Genomic DNA, 19152 nt, shown 5'->3' on the forward strand with positions numbered 1-19152 from the left:
AATACAGACTTTTTGGGCCTTGCTTTCCAGACATTCCATTTCAGTGGCTCTAAGTTTAGAATCTGTAATTTTTATACTCCCCACCCTCAAGTATAAAAGTGACATATGATTGCTGTGAAATTGGTACCACAGAATACTGAGGGAAACGGTCTCCCTCTCCTTGGCATTTCCACCCCTGTTGTGGATGTGACTATTTTTTTTTTAAAGATTTTATTTATTTATTTGACAGAAAGATAGCGAGAGCAGGAACACAAGCAGGGGAGTGGGAGAGGGAGAAGCAGGCTTCCCACTGAGCAGGGAGCCTGATGCGGGGCTCGATCCCAGGACCCTGGGATCATGACCTGAGCCGAAGGCAGACACTTAACGACTGAGCCACCCAGGTGCCCTGGATGTGACTGTTTTTGTTTAGCAAACTTTTTTCAGACATTTTCTGTGCATGTCCAAACACATACATGTCTAAATAGAAAATATATTTTACACAGTATCATATGCAACTTGCTTTTTTCATTAAAGATATCTTGGCCATCATTCCCTATCAGTGTAGATATATTGCTCTACCTCATTTTTTTTTTAAGATTTATTTGAGAGAGAGTGAGAGCACAAATGGGGAAGGAGCAGAGAGAGAGGGAGAGGAGAATCTCAAGCAGACTCTGCTGAGCATGTAGCCTGACTGAGCGTGGAACCTGATACAGGGCTCAACCTCACGATCCATGAGATCATGACCTGAACTGAAATCATGAGTCAGACCCTCAACCGACTGAGCCACCCTGGCGCCCCTAACTCTGCCTCATTTTGACAGTTGTCATTATTTCATTGTATGGGTGTACTGTATTTTAAACATTTTTCCTATAAAAAGTTTATATTTTGCTAATTTTTTTCACACTATCACGTGCTAAAGTAAAGTAAACCTCCCAAAGGTTAATTTGCCCTTGTGTACAAATAAACCCAATGGGATAAATTCCTGGAGGTGATTTGCTTTGGCAAAAGGTATATGCATATTTAAACATCTGCGGAATGATGCCAAATCATCTTTTGAAAACCTTGTCCCAGTTTGTAATCTCCTACCAACTAGTTATGTGTACCAGTTTTTTTACATTCTTTTTTTTTTTTTAAGATTTTATTTATTTATTTGAGAGAGAGAGAATGAGAGAGAGCGAGTACATGAGAGGGGGGAGGGTCAGAGGGAGAAGCAGACTCCCCGCCGAGCAGGGAGCCCGATGCGGGACTCGATCCAGGGACTCCAGGATCATGACCTGAGCCGAAGGCAGTCGCTTAACCAACTGAGCCACCCAGGTGCCCAGTTTTTTTTACATTCTTATTGATATTATCAAATTTTAAATTATTGAGTATCTGATAGATAAAAATATATCTGGGTTTTTTAGTATTCTTAAAATTCTGGAATATTTTAAACATATAGAAAAGTACACGGGATTATATAGCAAGTGTGCATATATCCATCCTCTGCCCAGACTAACAAATGTTAACTTTTTTCTGTATTTCCTTCAGATTTTTTTAAGATTTTATTTGAGTGAGAGAGAGAAAGCATGCGTGTGCACATGTGCAAGAGCACAAGCAGGGGGAGGGGCAGAGGAAGAGAGAGAAGCAGGCTCCCTGCTGAGCAAGGAGCTCGATGTGGGGCTTGATCCCAGGACCCTGGGATCATGACCCGAGCTGAAGGCAGATACCTAACTGAGCCACCCAGGGGCCCCCAGATTTTTTTTTTTTTTTTTTTTTTTAGATTTTATTTATATGTTTGACAGAGAGTGTGTGCACACAAGCAGGGGGAGCAGCAGGCAGAGGCAGAAGGAGAAGCAGGCTCCCCGCTGAGCAGGGAGCCCGACTTGGGGCTCGATCCCAGGACCCTGGGATCATTACCTGAACCCAAGGCAGACACTTAACCGACTGAGCCATCCAGGGACCCTGAGTTTTGGAAGTTCTTTATATTATATTTTGGATACTAACCCTTTTTCGGATATGTCATTTGCAGATATCTTCTCCCATTTAGTAGGTTGTCTTTTAGTTTTGTTGGTTTCTTTGCTGTGCAGAAGCTTATTATTTTGATGTAGTCCTAATAGTTTATTTTTCTTTTATTTCCCTTTCCTCAGGAGACATATCTAGAAAAATGTTGCTATGGCCAATATCAGAGACATTACTGCCTGTGCTCTCTTCTAGGATTTTTATGGTTTGCACATCTCACATTTAGGTTTTTAATCCATTTTGAGTTTATTTTTATGTATGGTGTAAGAAAGTGGTCCAGTTTCATTCTTTTTAATGTAGCTGTCCAGTCTTCTCAGCATCATTTGTTGAAGAGACTGTCTTTTTCCCACTGCATATTCTTTACTTCTTTGTTGAAGAGTAAATGACCATATAGTTATGGGATTCTTTCCAGATTTCCTATTCTCTTCCATTGATCTACGTGTCTATTCAAAGTTTTTCAGTATTATTGTATGTTACAGTGATCTGCAGTTAGTAATTATGACTTGCTGAAAAATGATGGTTAGCATTTTTTTGCAATATTCTTTTATTTAGGTGTGTAAATTTTTTTTTAATACATAATGCTAGTGCATACTTTATAGACTACAGTATAGTGTAAATATACCTTTTGTATGTGCTGGGAACCCAAAGAATTCATTTGATTCACTTTATTGTGACCTTTGTTTTATTGTGGTAATCTGGTACCAAACCTGCAATATCTCGGAGGTATGCCTGTAAATGTGTAAATAGAGTAAATAAATTGTGGTGTCTTGATCCAGTGGAATACTACATAGCGGTGAGTGAGTGGGCCACAGCTATATCCACCAACATGGGTGCATCTCACACAGTGTTGAGCCAAAGAAGCTAGTGTAAGCTCATAACCTATATGATATATTTTGTTAAAGATTTTATTTATTTGACAGAGAGAGAGTACAAGCAGAGAGAGGGGTAGGCAGAGGGAGAGGGGAAGCAGGCTCCCCTCTGAGCAAGGAGCCCGATGCGGGACTCGATCCCAGGACTCCAGAATCATGACCTGAGCCGAAGGCAGACGCTTAACCGACTGAGCCACCCAGGCACCCTGATACGGTTTTATATAAAATTCAAAACCAGATAAAAACAAATCTCTGGTATTTGAGGGTAGGACAGTGGTTACCCTTCAAGGGAAATGGATGAATGACTTGGTGGGGTCAGGAGGGAGATTTCTGGGCTCCTGGAAATATTCTGTTTTCTGATACGTATGGTGGTTATATGGATGGGTTCACTGTGAAATATATCAATCATACATTTATTATGTGTGTACTTTTCTGTATATGTTTTAGGCCTCAATAAAGAACCTACTTAAAACAAGTAAGATTTTATTTATTTGAGAGAAAGAGAGAGAGCAAGCAGAGGGAAAGGGAGAAGCAGGTTCCCCTCTGAGCAGGGAACCCGATGCAGGGCTCAAACCCAGGACGCTGAGATCATGCCCTGAGCTGAAGACAGACGCTTAACCAACTGAGCTACCCAAGCACCCCTAAAACAAATATTTTGAAAATACTAAAAATGCCGTAAGAATGTGAGAAAATAAACTACAAGAAGATGCTGAGAAAAAAATTAAGATTTTCAATCAAAATAATGATGATAATTGAGGAGCTTTTAATTTTTGTTTACTTATATCTGTTTTATCCCCAAATGAATCCCTTCTTTCTCTGTCCCACAGCACTAATCCAGGTTTTCCTCTCTTGCCTTGATTATTGTAGTATTTTCTCAACCAGTTTTCTTCTCTCCATTCTTTACCCACTATGGTTTATATGTCATTTTGCTGTCAGGGATCTTTGAAAATACTAACCTGATCATATCACTCACCTGCTAAAAAATATTTAAGGATGGAATGATGGCTTTTGCAGAGCATGTTAGTGCTGGACATGTGTGTTGTGAATCCTATTCGATTCTTGCAATCACTGTTGGACTTTTTGTAGGTTTCTTGACTTCTCTGTGCCTTTCTGCATAAACTTGAGTTCTTGTGATGAGTCGTGAGCTAATCTGTTTAATGAGCCTGTTTTAGGGTCCCTTAGGCGGGATGTGCATTTCCTTCTTCCACTTAACCATGATTTTATTTGTCTCATTCAGCCATATATGACTAAAGTTGGTGCATCGGTGTGAGCTCTTCAGCTGGATTGTAACTGCTATTGGGGAGGAATTAATGTTGTTGCTTCAGTATCCCTGGGCTCTGCTCACATCTGTGGACATAGCTAGTGCTTAGGGATTGGTAATTCTGTTGATAAGTGGAGATCAAATTGAGGTGTCAAGACCCAGTAGAAATAGTAGTCACTGGATACAGTGCTGGAGTGACATCTGGGCAGGCAGGACTAGGGAGCAAGTGGACGTGCGTGCAGCCTATCCCAGATGACACAGAGCCTCTCGAACCATGTTATTCCAAAGGCTGAGGCTTGACAGGAGGCTATAAGGGGACTGAGGAAGGTTATGCTTACCTGACCACCATGGTGTTTGCCCTCTGCTAGGGCATAATTCTGCCTGTCCTTGATCATGGTAATTGTCTGAGGAGGGACCTTGCCCAGTATAATGCACCTGAGTACAGGGTGGATGTCTGGCCATGTGTGGATTGCTTGTTTGGTTTAGGGATTCCTGAATAAATATGCTTGAGGGTCTTGATTTGTGTTAGTGATATGTGCAGGCTCAGAGTCAGCCCACCTGAATTTGAATCCAGCCTTTACCACTTGCTTGCTATGTGACTTTGGGCAAAGAACTTGCTGAACTTTAATTTTTCCCTCTGTGAAATGAAAATAATAGTTTTACCTACCTCAGAGCTTTGTTACATTAAATGCAATATAATGTAAAATGCTTAGCACAATATCGGGCTTATAGTAAACTCTTAATGAATAGTAGCTCTTTGTCTCAGTGAAATCATTAACCCAGGCAGTTAGAGATCTGAGTTCTAAACTCAGCCGACTACTAACGAGCTACAAAATCAATAACGCAAGTTGTTGCCATTTTGGTATAATTAAGAAACCTGAGTGATTGATTTTCACTTTTGTGTACTGCCCTTGGGTCTCATACCAGCATACCTACCTGAGATTTTATTCTCTCTCTCAATGCAGACGAATCCCTTTCCCTATGATTTGGAAGTCTCTTGGTGAATTTTTGCCTGCCTGTTTCTTGTTAATAACAAGACCTGCTGTGAATATACTCACCTGGCTGGCAGGGGTGGACAATACAAAATGCTTTAGGGTGAACAAAAGGGGTTTTTAAATTCTTCTGCTTTAATTTGTTACTCCCCTGCTGATCCTCTGTAAAACTGATCCATTTGGTGACACTCACAGGCCACTCACGGACTGTCTGGGGTAGAGCCTGGTCATTCCTTTCCTATACACTCTTCAGTGGAGAGCAGTTTTGTGCTGCCAGGAAGGATCACACCACTGCCCTCATGTCAAGTGGACACAGACCTCATGGATGATTTCCCAATTCCCCTGTGCCTGATTGTGCAGATGGCCAGCAGTTACCAGTCTGAAGGAAACTAGACCATTTACCTTGCTGCCTTCTATGGTTCATGAAAACCCTGGCCACTAGTCCTGCCTGTGCCACTAACTAGCAGGAGCCTCAGTCATCGTCATCACCGACCTGGGGTCAGTAGACACGTTCAGCCTTCGTTATGAGGCTGTCCATGAGAGCAAACACAGCAGGGTATTTAGAAGATTCCACAGACCCAAGCCTCCAGAACACCCTGCTCCAGGCATCTCCCCTCACTTTCTCCCATCAAAGCCTCCCTCTGTTTCCCTCATGGTTTTGCTGAGTACTTGACTAATCTGATAACTAAATTTCTCAAGATTTGAAAGAATAAAACCAACTTAATAGCTCACCTCTTCTCAACATATCTAGGTTTTGCTCAGGCTTCTAAGAAAGCCTTTATCCTTAGGGGTGGAATTTCAGATGGGGGGTGGGTTCAGGTGGGGAGATGTTCCAAGGTGAGGCTCTGACACCAGGCAACCTGTGTCCTAGTTCACAGGCTTTGTGAACTTGACATTATGCTTAAGTGTAAAACAGATTATTACAGGACTCGTGGTGCTTACGGATAATTATTGTAAAAAAGTACTCCCTTTATGCTGAGTGCTCTGATTATGGCATATGGGACCTTGAGATCTAATGGAGTTCTCAGATGGAGATTCCTGGTGCTTCTGTTCCATGAGGCTCAGAAAACGTTCTGCAGATTATTTTTTGATTCTTTCAATTTCCCTGCTGGTTAGGTTGAGCAGGAGAAGCAGTTCTGATCTGAGAGTCCACAGACTGAGTCTTAGTAGCAGTCCTGCTATTGTTCACTTGTGATCTGAGCCCTTCACGAATCTGATATCCTCATTTCTTTTTTTTTAAAGATTTTATTTATTTTTTAGAGAGCGAGCAAGAGAGAAACAGCATGAGAGGGGAGAGGGTCAGAGGGAGAAGCAGGCTCCCCGCTGAGCCGGGAGCCCGATGTGGGACTCGATCCCAGGACCCTGGGATCATGACCTGAGCCGAAGGCAGACGCTTAACCATCTGAGCCACCCAGGCGCCCCTGATATCCTCATTTCTAAAGTCATGATTTAGGATCAGGTATGAATGAGACAAGGCCGTTTCATGTGAGGAGAAAAGCCCATAATCAGATACAGTAAAAAGGGCTAAATTCTATATTAAGAACATATAATGTGCTGTGGAAACAGAGATTCAGATTTTGCCTGTAGAGCAGGGGTGAATGTTGAGAGGACAGGTGCCATTTGAGTTAAGCCTTAAAATGTAAGGGTAGAGGGGTTGAACCAAGGCCAGGGAATAGGAAAGTCATACCCATGCTGGGACCAAGCAGAGCGGAGGTTCTGAGGCATTGAGGAGAATAAATGGCTATGATCCTTTGTCCCCAAGGTGCCCCTGCTGACTCTGGCCTTCAGATGTTTCCCCTTCCCTCAGCCAGGCCTTTTGTCACATGAGTGAATTTGCTTTTCCAAATGAGGTTTCTTGGAATACCAGAATCCATTTTATAAATTCTCTTCCAGTGGCAAGTTTAGGGTTTGTTTCTGCGTAGGTGAGTTCAGTCCTCAGTAGCAGTTTGTCCCAGAAAGAATATTCTGGAATCAAAGGGAGCCTCACCTGTGCTTATTACCTATTGTCACATCCATTTGGTTCATATTCTCACTCTGGGTAACCCTCGACTTTAGGCCCAAATGAGTCTTGGGGCACTGGAGTGGACTCGACCCTTCTTTGTTGCCATCTACACCTTGTGGCACTAGATTGGCCTTCTTACAGGGACATGCTCTCTCTCCCCTTAAAGGAAAGAGGGCAATATGAGGTTACTTAGATGACAGTGCCTAAAAGAGAGAACCAAAGTGCCCTGCTTCAGCAAGGCAGAGGTTTATTTCCCTCTCAGGTCAAACTGCAAGCTCCCCACAGTGGCTCTGTTGTGGATCCATGAAGTTGTCCAAGGCCAGCTCATTGTTGCATTATGCTTAGGTGTTGCTTTCCTCTGTGTGGTCCAGGATTGCTTACCACCTTGCCTTTCAGCTCTTTCTTTTAAGGGTATCACCCAGAAGTGCCACGGATCACTTCTGTTCATAGCCCATAGGCCAGAACGTATGTCCCTGGCCCCACCTTGCTCAGGAGAAGCTGGAAAATATTCTCTTTTAAGTGGAGAATTGGGTATTGGAGAATGCATAACACTCTCTGCCATGTGAACTAAGGCAAAAAAAATGCAGGGCTTGAGAGAGGGGTTTGTTGGAGGGCCCTGTGGGCTGGTGTTTGGGTGGGATCCATGGGGGGTTGGGGAACTGCTGGGAGAAGAGGCTGGGAAAGTAGGCATGGTGAAATGGTAGTGTTAAGCCACGAGTATCACCTCCTCTGGTAGGCAGTGAGAATCCCTCCAAGAGCATGCCCACTTCTACTCTGCCCTTGAGCTGCTTGCTGTCCCTTCATGCAGATCAGAGCATGCTCTGGTTGCTGCTTGTCCCAGCCATGTGGCTGTGCTCTGTGGTGTATAGGCAGTTCTCCCGTAGATGATGGTGATGTTATTCTGTGCCTTTCCCTCCTGGAAGCAGCGGTCTAATGTCCTTCTGCTCTCATAAGTCGGTGATGGTCCGGTGGAGAAATAGGGAGCAGGCTGTACAGAGGGAGAAAGAAGTGCTCTGGTACCTTTTTTTTTTTAAAATATTTTATTTATTTATTTGGCAGAGAGAGAGACAGCGAGAGAGGGAACACAAGCAGGGGGAGTGGGAGAGGGAGAAGCAGGCTCCCCGCAGAGCAGGGAGCCCGATGTGGGGCTCGATCCCAGGACCCTGAGATCATGACCTGAGCTGAAGGCAGTCACGTACTGACTGAGCCACCCAGGCGCCCCAGGGCTCTGGTACTTCTAATGGGCACCTACAGCCTGAGGAGACAAGTGGCCATCCTAGAAAAGCTTCACCCTCTTCAGGTGACAAGCTGCTCTCTGATCCATCGCTTTGGCAGGAAATTGCTCTTTGTGCAGCCAAGCTTGGGCAATCTGGAAGAAGCTGTGCAGTCAGGCTCATATTGTGTGGGTCATGGAACAATTGGTCAGGCTGTCCAAAGAGAGAGCTGACAGCAGACCAGTCTCACCATCCGTGGAGAGGGTATTGCAAGCAAGATAGCAAAAGCTAACATTTGAGAACTTGGCATGTGCTAGGCACTGTTCCAAGTTCTTTCCTTGTATTATCTTGTTTAATTCCCAAAACAATCCATATGAGGTGGGTACTGTTGTGCCCAGTGATAAATTAGAAACTGAGATGCAGAAGAGTTGGGTTAACTCGAACCAATATCTCTACATCTAGCAGGTGGTGGAGCCATGATCTGAATCTAGTTGCAGAGCCTACCCCCTCACTCTAGGCTCTGTTTCTGTTTTTTTTTTTTAGGATTCCAGGGAAGGATGCCCTGCCCCTGGGTCCTGGAGTAGGGAGTAAGGAGTGCTTCCCGGAAGGAGACTTCCTGTGTACATGGGTAGTCCGAATGAGTTCTGCCTGTTGTCAGCATGTCTGCCTCTGTACCTCAGGGAATCACCTGCATTAGCTTAGTCACTGCTGGACATTTGTCCTTGTGAGCTTTGCCACCTCAGGCCACATGTGACTACCCAGTTTACAGCCAGAAACCAGGGTGAGACTCTGGAGATTTTCTCTCTTCCCTCTGCATTCATAGGCCTCTATAGAACAACTTCCTAGAATAGCTCTTCTTTTTATCTTCATTGTTTACTCCTCTAATTGAAGCCTTTGAAGGGAACTCTTTAAAGCTTAAGGTGACCATATTTCAGACCAGCTGCAAGACTTGGGAAGCTTTTAGTTACAAGTAACAGGAACTCCTATTTGAATTGACTCTACAATCAAGAGGGTGTGTTGGTTCACATAATGGGGCAGTCCAGGGGAGGTACGGCTCCAGGACTGTCTTACCATCTTGCCTCTCAGTGCTGTTTTCAGGCTGGATACCTTGTGGTCATAGGGTGGTAGCCAGTATCATTTAAGACTCCATACTGCTTCAGTCAAATCTAACAAGAGAGTAAAAACATATCCTTTTTATAAATATTGGACCAGAATCCCACATGTGGGTCAGATCAGTCCATTCTCATCCCTGCCTTAGGAAGTTGGCCAGGCTCAGATTATCTAAGCCTAAAATTGTGACCAGGGCTATGGGATTACTCTTACTGATTTAACTGAGTGTGGAGTCAATCCTGTTCAAAGCCCTTACACGCTGCCCAGTAAAGGAGGGGTAGAAAAGATTCTGGGAGATAGGTATCTCCTATACCCAGCAGGTGCAAGGTGAGAAAAGAAACCTGCAGAGCCAGGAAACCAGGTGGTGGTGGTGGTGAACTGCAAAGCAGATCCATGCCCTGTTTCCCATTTCAGGGACCGTGCACAGGGCCCAAGTCCTCAGAGGTCTGAGTTCTCCTTTTCTGTTTAGCAATCTACATGATTTTGCAGCTTCTCTGAATTTCACTTCCTCCTCTGTTGAGTGGTAATAATACTAAGGTATAGCTGCATTTTATGCAAAATTATCAGTTTGAAGTTGTATGATATAAAAAGTCTTATGTGCAAAATTTGAATTAATGCAAATCCTAAGAAACTGAGAAAATTCATTAGCCATGTGATTTCAAAGCTAGTAGGCCAATGAAAGTGTTCATTATGTCTTCATTTTATGGGAATGTTCGTTATGAATTATGTGACTTTGAATAATGTGGGGACTTCAGGAATCCCTTGTATGGAATGAACGGCCCCATTCTTCTTTTATTGCCTTTTGGGTTCCGTAAAGGATGTGATGCTGTTTTATAAAATGTAAAATGAGGGGCGCCTGGGTGGCTCAGTTGTTAAGTGTTTGCCTTTGGCTCAGGTCATGATCCCAGGGTCCTGGGATCGAGCCCCGCATCAGGCTCCCTGCTCAGCGGGGAGCCTGCTTCTCCCTCTCCCACTCCCCCTGCTTGTGTTCCCTCTTTCGCTGTGTCTCTCTCTGTCAAATAAATAAATAAAATCTTAAAAAATAAAATAAAATGTAAAATGAAAAAAGACCAAAAAAACCTCCCATACTTAGATAATAACTGGGTATGCCCTGGTACTTGGCAGTTTATACCCCTACATCTTGACCTCTCAAGGATCCAGGACCAAGGTGATCTCTCTTCTTCAGCCACTTCTACTGACTGGGTTAATGCTGTTAGCCTTTTGGTAAACTAATGGATATATATAGTTACTTTAATTTGGAGGTCATTAAAACCTGAGTTTACAAATCAAAAACTGGATTGGGCAGCAGTTTCTATATGTTTGTGTGTGACGATATATCAACTACTTTTTTTTAGAGAGATTTAAAAAAAAGTATTTATTTTTTGTTTGTCAGAGAGCAAGAGAGAGCGAGTGAGCGAGAGAGAGCACAAGCAGAGGGAGTGGCAAGCAGAGGCAGAAGCGGGGCTCCCTGCTGAGCAAGGAGCCTGATGCGGGACAATATATCAACTTCTATTATTCCTTTACTCAGATGCTTCCAGTGGCCTCCTAAGTCACTCGTAGTAAAGGCCAACTTCCTTACAGGGCCCTACATGATCTGCTTCTAGCCACATCATCTCTCCCTCAACCGAATTCTAATTTCAGTTCCAGTGGAGGCATGCAGGCCTCCTTGCTATTTATTGATTTCAAATTCCAATTGTTCATTGCTAATATATAGGAAAGTAGTGGACTTTTGTATATTAACCTTGTTTCTTTGCAACCTTGCTATAATCACTATTTCCAGCAGGTTTTTTGTTCGTTTGTTTTTGGCCAATTCTTTGGGATTTTCTACATCGACAGTCCTGTCTCTGCAAACAAAGATAGTTTTATTTCTTCCTTTCTAATGTGTGTAAGGAGCCAGCACGAGAGCGGGGGGAGGGCAGAGTGGGAGGGAGAGAAAATCCTCAAGCCGACTAGGCGCTGAGAGTGGAGCCCAACTTGGGGCTTGATTCCATGACCACAAAATCAAGAGTCGGACGCTTAATCGACTGAGCTACCCAGGCGCCAGTTGTGTTTTTATATCCGAGGAAAACTGTTCTCAGGATCAGAGGAAAGTAGGTATTGTTGATAGCTTTTGTAAGATTCAGGAGGCATTTGACTGTGTTTTGCTAATCAACTGTATGACCTTGGCCAGGTCAACTTACTTCTTTGGACGTTGGTTTCTTGATCTTGAATTGAGTATTTTTGTAAATTAGACTAAGGTATTTTCTAGAGTTCTTGTTCGTTGAACTTTGTTTCTCAGTTGTGGAGTACTTTAACTGGGAGGGAACTTAGAGACCCTTAAATCCTGTGTTCTTTAGCCAGTTGATTAACTTCTGTCTGTAGAGCCCAGACTTGCCGGCTAGGAGGGCAGCCCACTATCCTCTCTGATGGTTCCTGGATGCCCATTTGGGAGAGGGGCCTGGGCTGCGGTGTTGACATGGTGATGAAGAGGCAGATGAACCTGTTTTCAGATATCTGTTTGATGTCAGGCAGGTCCTTCACCTCACCGAGCTTTACTTCTGTAAAATCTGTAAAATGAAAAATGAAAATGTAAAATGAAAATGATATACACAGGTTGTTGTTAGGATTAAATGAGATGTTTGTGGTTTCTTTGCACACAAGTGCTTAGTTAAAATCAGTTGAATCTGATTGTTTACCTTACCCCATAACTGCTTTGTGATCATCTTGATTCCACATCAGAATCACTTGGAGAGTGTTTTTGATGCCCTTGGAAACATGCTAAGTGAAAGAAGCCAGACATAGGAGGTCACATATTGTGTGATTGCATTTATATGAAATGTCCGGAGTAGATACATCTGTAGCCACAGATGCGGAATGGTGCTCACCAGGGGTTGAGGGCCTGGGGAGAAACTGCTTAGTGGTAAAGAATTTTCCTTAGGAGTGATGGGAATGTTTTGCAGCTGGGTAGAGCTGGTTGCACAACATGGTGAATGTACTACATACCACTGGATTTTTTTTTTTTTTGCAGCTTTATTGAAGCTTAATTGTGCAGTGAACTCCCTGTATTTAAATTGTATAATTTGAAGAGCAACCCAGTCAAGATAGTAAACACATCTTTTGCCTCCCAGACTTTCCCTATGCCTCTTTTTAATTCCTCCTTTCTACTCCTCTCTTCCTCTCATCGGGCACTGTTTTTTAATTTTAATTTAAATTTATTTTTTTTAAGATTTTATTTATTTATTTGACAGAGAGAGCACAAGCAGGTGGAATAGCAGGCAGAGGGAGAGGGAGAAGCAGGCTCCCCGCTGAGCAAGGAGCCCAATGTGGGGCTCGATCCCAGGACTCTGGGATTATGACCTGAGCTGAAGCCAGTCGCCCAACCATCTGAGCTGCCCAGGCGCCCTTTGGGCGCTGAAATAGACTACTTTTCATCTAGAATTTTATACAAATGGAATCATGCAGATACTAGATTTTATCTGGCTCCTTTCACTTAGCATACTTATCTTGAGATTCACTTAGGTTGCTGCACATACTAATACTTCATGCTTTTATTGCTGAAAAGTATTCCATTGTGTGAACACACCACAAGTGATTCATTCACTTGCTGATGGACATTTGGGCATTTTTTACTTTGTGTGATTACAATTACAGCTTCAGTGGACGTTCATGTACATGTCTCTGTGTGGACACGGTATCCCTTCTCTTGAGTAAATATCTAGGAGTAGAGTGGTTAGGTCCTAGGATATGTGTGCTTAAACCCTTCTTGACATCTACAGAGTAAGGCTTGATCAATTATATGAAATGCTGTGGACACATTTGATAAGCAAAACAACTGGATTTTTGCAATGGTAAGGCTGTTGTTAACTTTGAAAACTGAAAACAGTCTCAGAGTGGTAGGTGGGAAGATTTTTAGAATGGAATTAGGAAAAACTGAAGTGAGAAGTTTGGACAGGGAGTGTTGATGACTTGAGTTTGCTGTGAAGAGTAGCAGAGAATGAAGCTGTGGTATTTGGAAGGTGCGTATTGTTCATTTTTAAATGGGTAATTTTATGTTATGTGAATTGTACTTCAATTATAAAAAAAAAAGAAACAACATCTTGACATGCAGGTCACACCATAAGCCACATAAATCAGCATCTCTATGGGTGGGACCTGGGCACTCACTTTTTAAAAATCTCACCCGGTGATTGTAGTATGTAGCCAGTGAGGAGTGATCTAAGTAGGGTTGGCAAACTTAATCTGTAGAGGGCCAGACAAATATTTTCAGCTTTGAGGGCCATAAAGTCTCCATCTTCACTCCTCAACTCTGCTGTTGAAGCATGAAAGCAGCCATCATCAATATATAACGAATGAGCATGGTGTGTTTCAATAAAACAAAATAACAGGCCGTGGGCCAGAGTTTGCCCACCGTTGGTCTAAAGGCTAGATGATGGAGAAGGGGTTCCAGAACCTTGAGGAGGATAGAAGGTAACCTCGTAGGCAGAACCAGATCCAGAACTCTGTTCCTTTGCCCGTTTTAGTTCTTCACATTGGACATACTTACTTGAGAATGAACATCTTAGTGATGGAAACAAGATGTTAGAAAGTCAAGACTTACACTTATTTTTAATTCCAGCTGCAAAAGATAAGGAAAAGAATAAAGAGAAGAAATTCAAAGAGTTTGTGAGAATGAAGCCAAAGAAAAAAAAGAAAAAGAAAAAGAAAACCAAACCTGGTAATTTTCCCCTGGGGTGTTTCACTTGGGTTTCCTACCATGGGTTGGGGAGGGGTTGCTTGGTCTCCTGGCCTCTGAACTTGCACTGAGGAGAGGAGGGGCCAGCAGGCCTTTAAGGGAGCTTGTGGGCTCAGCCTGGCATGGACCTTGGCAGGGGAGAGTCTATTCATCCTGGGTGTTACAAGGCCACATTGGCATTTAGGAAGACCTTCTTTCTTTCTGCATTGGCCAGTGTGCCCTGTCATAGGGTAGTGCATGTGAAAGCATTATAATAAGAGAGGATATGCAGGTGAATGATTGTATTTGTTTGCACACACAACTCTTTTTTTTTTTTAAGATTTATTTAATTTATTTATTTTTAAAGATTTTATTGATTTATTTGACAGAGAGAGACACAGCGAGAGAGGGAACAGAAGCAGTGGGAGTAGGAGAGGGAGAAGCAGGCTTCCCGCTTAGCAGGGAGCCCGATGCGGGGCTCGATCCCAGGACCATGGGATCATGACCTGAGCCGAAGGCAGACGCTTAACAACTGAGCCACCCAGGCGCCCCTTAGGATTTTTTTTTTCTTTTTTTTTTTTATTCTTATGTTAATCCCCATACATTACATCATTAGTTTTAGATGTAGTATTCCATGATTCATTGTTTGTGCATAACACCCAGTGCTCCATGCAGAATGTGCCCTCCTCAATACCCATTACCAGGCTAACCCATCCTCCCACCCCCCTCCCCTCTAGAACCCTCAGTTTGTTTTTCAGAGTCCATCATCTCTCATGGTTCGTCAGGATTTTATTTTTAAGTAGTCTCTACACCCAATGTGGGACTCTTATGACCCCAAGATCAATAGTTGCATGCTCCACCAACTGAGCCAGGCAGGCACCCCTTGTACACTCAACTCTTTTTATTTTTTTAAGATTTATTTATTTATTTGAAAGAGTAAGAGCGGGGGCGGGAGGGGCAGAGGGAGAGGGACAGAGATTCTTTTTAAAAAATATTTATTTGAGAGAGAGAGCATAAGTGGGGTGAGGGTTAGAGGGAGAAGCAGACTCCCCACTGAGCAGGGAGCCCAATGTGGGACTCGATCCCAGGACTCCAGGATCATGACCTGAGCTGAAGGCAGGTGCTTAATGACTGAGCCACCCAGGTGCCCAGGGACAGAGATTCTTTTTTTTTTTTTTTTAAGATTTTATTTATTTATTTGACAGAGACACAGTGAGAGAGGGAACACAAGCAGGGGGAGTGGGAGAGGGAGAAGCAGGCTTCTCACGGAGCAGGGAGCCCGATGCGGGGCTTGATCCCAGGTCCCTGGGACCATGACCTGAGCTGAAGGCAGACGCTTAACGACTGAGCCACCCAGGCGCCCCAGGGACAGAGATTCTTAAGCAGACTCCGCACTGAGTGCAGAGCCCAACGTGAGGCTCAATCTGATGACCCTAAGATCACAACCTGAGCTGAAACCGAGAGTCGAATGCTTAACTGCACCACCCGGGTGCCCCTACACACAACTCTTAAACACGTATCTCTGAACCCTTTCAATAAAGGATTTACTTCTTGAAGAGTGTGTGTCTAGCTCCTACAAAGATGTTAAGAAAATAAGTGTTCCAACCTTGGGAGACCAAGGGATGCCATGTTTTATTCTTTTTTTTTTTTTTTAAAGATTTTATTTATTTATTCATGAGAGACAGAGAGAGAGAGAGAGGCAGAGGGAGAAGCAGGCTCCCAAGGAGCAGGGAGCCCGATGCGGGACTCGATCCCAGGACCCTGGGATCATGACCTGAGCCGAAGGCAGACGCTTAACCATCTGAGCCACCCAGGCGCCCCATGTTTTATTCTTAATATATCTTTTGGCTTAGAAAAACAATCTTATCAGAAAAAAGGGGGAGAAGGGTGATATTGAGGAGGAAGCTTTTAGTTTTGAGGTTCTTGGAGGTAGCTAGAAGTTTTAATCCCTAAATCTGTCCTCCACACCGCTTTGTACTGACTTGCTCCTCTGCCATGGAGTTGTTTGAACAGTGGGGCTGTTGGTTGGGTGGGATTGATTCTGGAATGCCCTGATGATATGTGGGGGCTGCTGATTCCTTTTTGATCCTATCTTCCAGAATGCCCTTGCAGTGAGGAGATCAGTGATACCTCTCAGGAACCATCTCCACCCAAGGCATTTGCTGTCACCAGGTGTGGGTCCTCACATAAGCCTGGGGTCCATATGAGCCCACAGCTCCATGGCTCGGAATCTGGAAACCATAAAGGGAAAGTGAAAGTATCCGGTAAGGAGACTGTCGGCTGACTTGATCATTTGTATAGCATTATAGTCAGAGAAGGCTGGATTTATGTTGACAGTGTGACTTACTCCCCAGGCCCTCTGCAAATACAGTCTGTTATATTTTCAAAAGAAAGAAGTACATCATATAAAACAAAGGCTATTAGCTGTGCCTTTCCTGAACTTTCCTTCTCTCCAACTTTGGCTTTAGTTGAATGCCTCTTAGGTACCTCCAGGCCATTATATCTGTAACCCCCAAAATCCATTATACCCCATCCTCTTGCATACCTGCCCTTCTCATTGCTCCATTTTTTATTGATGGACTCTGCATCTAATCTGGTTGCTTGGGGAAATCTGAGTCAACCTTGAAGGTGCTTCTTTTCCAGCAATTTAGAGGGTGATTGTGAGTTTGGAAGGATTTAATAAGTATATGGAAAGTACTTACAACAGTGGTACAAAATACGTGATCAGTAAAGGTTAGCTGTAATTATAACTAATGTTGGTGCCTGACACCAACATCTAGTGATTCTAGTTCTGATTATCCCTGGAATCTGCCCCTTCTTCATTTCCTACTGTCGACAGAGTTTTAAAGGTGGCTCTGAATGTAGACCTGACAGTAAGCCAGATCCTGGCTGGAAGGGATGAGGTTGAGGAACATGTTTGAGTCATTAGGATGATGATCTGTGTAGTTCATGGGGAGTTGCAGCCTCTCTGCCAGTGAGCTCTGTGACCTTGAGCTGCCACTTACTTTGGGCTTCACTCTCAGTAAAATGAGGAATGGAGTTCGGTTCATCAGCAGGCAGCATACGTCATTTGGGCTGTTGCTAGATGACAGGCCCAAGGGACAGATTGGAGTTCCTGTTTCCCAGCTCTGTGAAAATTCATAGAGGAGTGGGGCTGTACGGTCACTTCCACTCATGACATTCTAAGTTTTTGAAAATTTTATAACTATAATTTAAAATAGTGACTGTTGTTTTTCCTTTCCTCTCAGAGGAGGATAATCTGAGTGAGTCCTCTTCTGAGAGCTTTCTTTGGAGCGATGAGGAATATGGTCAAGATATTGATGTGACCACCAACCCAGATGAGGAACTCGATGGGGACGACCGCTATGATTTTGAAGTGGTCCGCTGCATCTGTGAGGTTCAGGAGGAAAATGACTTCATGATTCAGGTAGGTAGAGCTTCCAGGAGACAGGCATAGAGAAACACAAACTGGTCCTTGGAGGGAATTTGAGGGACTGCAGTTTGAGTACAGCAAACATAGAATCATGTTAGAAGCCGCAGCCAGATAGGCAGTATTACCAGCAGCACATTGAGCTTACTTTTTAGTTCAGCTTCCTCTGAATCTCAGGCTGGTGTAAATAGCCTATTAATAGAATGAGAGAGGACTTGAAACATCACTGAGTCTAAAAGTCTCATGCTCTGCTTGGGGCAGCTGGTACCCACAAATGGGAAGGGCCTTGCCTGTGGTCACACAGTGAGGAGTTGAACATCAGGGATCCGAATCTCTGGAGTGGCAGTTGAATCTTCCTGTGGTCCCTTGCTTTCTCTCTGATGTAAAATTTCTATATGGCCTTATGAAATGGAGGCCAGTTTCATAAGTTGTCTGTTTCTTGTTCTTTATTTTCCTGACATTTGTATCTGTCATCTCCATCTCTGGGATGTGCCTGTGGGGTAGGCCTCCCTGCCTGCTGGGGGAGAGCGTCACTGGCCAGCACCTGCTTGCCTCTGGCCCTTTTCTTGCTCTTAATGACAGTTCTGGTGAGGTGGCTGCTGGCTGGCTGACTCCAGAGGCTGTCATAAATACCCTGCTTGTCTAGGCAGCTGCCCGGAATGTCCAGGGCACCTGAGTTTTTCAAGTAAGTCATGGTTATATTGGTTAGGATTCTTTGGGAATTTCTTTGTTTTTCAGTAGCTTTCGTGGTAACCTCTGGGAATTCAGAGTACATAAATGGTCTCAAATAGTACCTGATATTTATGACCTTTAGTAAGCTTTAGGTCAGTGGTTTTCAAACCTTTTCAACATCAGAACCCATTTTTCTAATGGATTCTTTCATAGAACCACAAAATATCTCACAAGTTTAAAAGCAGTAGTTTTGAAAGTTCAAAATAGATCATCTTCACTTTTTTTTTTTTTTAAAGATTTTATTTATTTATTTGAGACAGAGAGAATGAGAGACAGAGAGCATGAGAGGGAGGAGGGTCAGAGGGAGAAGCAGACTCCCTGCCGAGCAGGGAGCCCGATGCGGGACTCGATCCCGGGACTCCAGGATCATGACCTGAGCCGAAGGCAGTCGCTTAACCAACTGAGCCACCCAGGCGCCCCTTAAGTTTGGTTTTTAAAAGGATGTTGAAGATGGTTAGTTTTTATCCTGTCTCTCTGGGCGTGTGGTCAGTTCTGGCCTTGGAAGCCTGATTTGGTCTTCATTTGTCCATAGAAATCTTTAGTGGGTGAGTAATGAAGGCCCTTCTTGGCAGGGTTGTTCCAGCTAATCAGAAGAGACCCAGTTCTGATCCACTGTACTTTTCCCATTGACTTTTCTATAAGTAGCAAGGATGATGGGGTGTTCAGGGAGGTAGAGCTCGGTTTGGTATTATGTGCTCTATGAGGAAACTTAAGTTTGGAACTGTTGAGGCCATACCGGCTGTAACAGGAGAGTCAGGAACTGACTTTCATCTCCAGCTTCCTAGGCTCTGCATGGCCTTCCCCTAGCTTAGCTCAGCTCAACGCTTGTGGCTTCCTGTGGTATTGTGGTGATGATGAGCTCACTTCAGAACACT

General features: G+C 43.8%; 1 protein-coding gene across 1 annotated transcript in view; it reads left to right on the forward strand.

Moving 5' to 3' along the window:
• PHF20 (PHD finger protein 20) overlaps nt 1-19152 on the forward strand; it is a 143937-nt gene that overhangs the window by 101176 nt on the left and 23609 nt on the right. Inside the window, exons 11-13 of the mRNA XM_021689055.2 lie at nt 14020-14118; nt 16215-16379; nt 17364-17542. Of these exons, the coding sequence (XP_021544730.1) occupies nt 14020-14118; nt 16215-16379; nt 17364-17542 (443 nt within the window). The remainder of the gene's footprint in view (nt 1-14019; nt 14119-16214; nt 16380-17363; nt 17543-19152) is intronic.

This window comes from Neomonachus schauinslandi, chromosome 10, assembly GCF_002201575.2.
Source record: "Neomonachus schauinslandi chromosome 10, ASM220157v2, whole genome shotgun sequence".
NCBI lineage: Eukaryota > Metazoa > Chordata > Mammalia > Carnivora > Phocidae > Neomonachus > Neomonachus schauinslandi.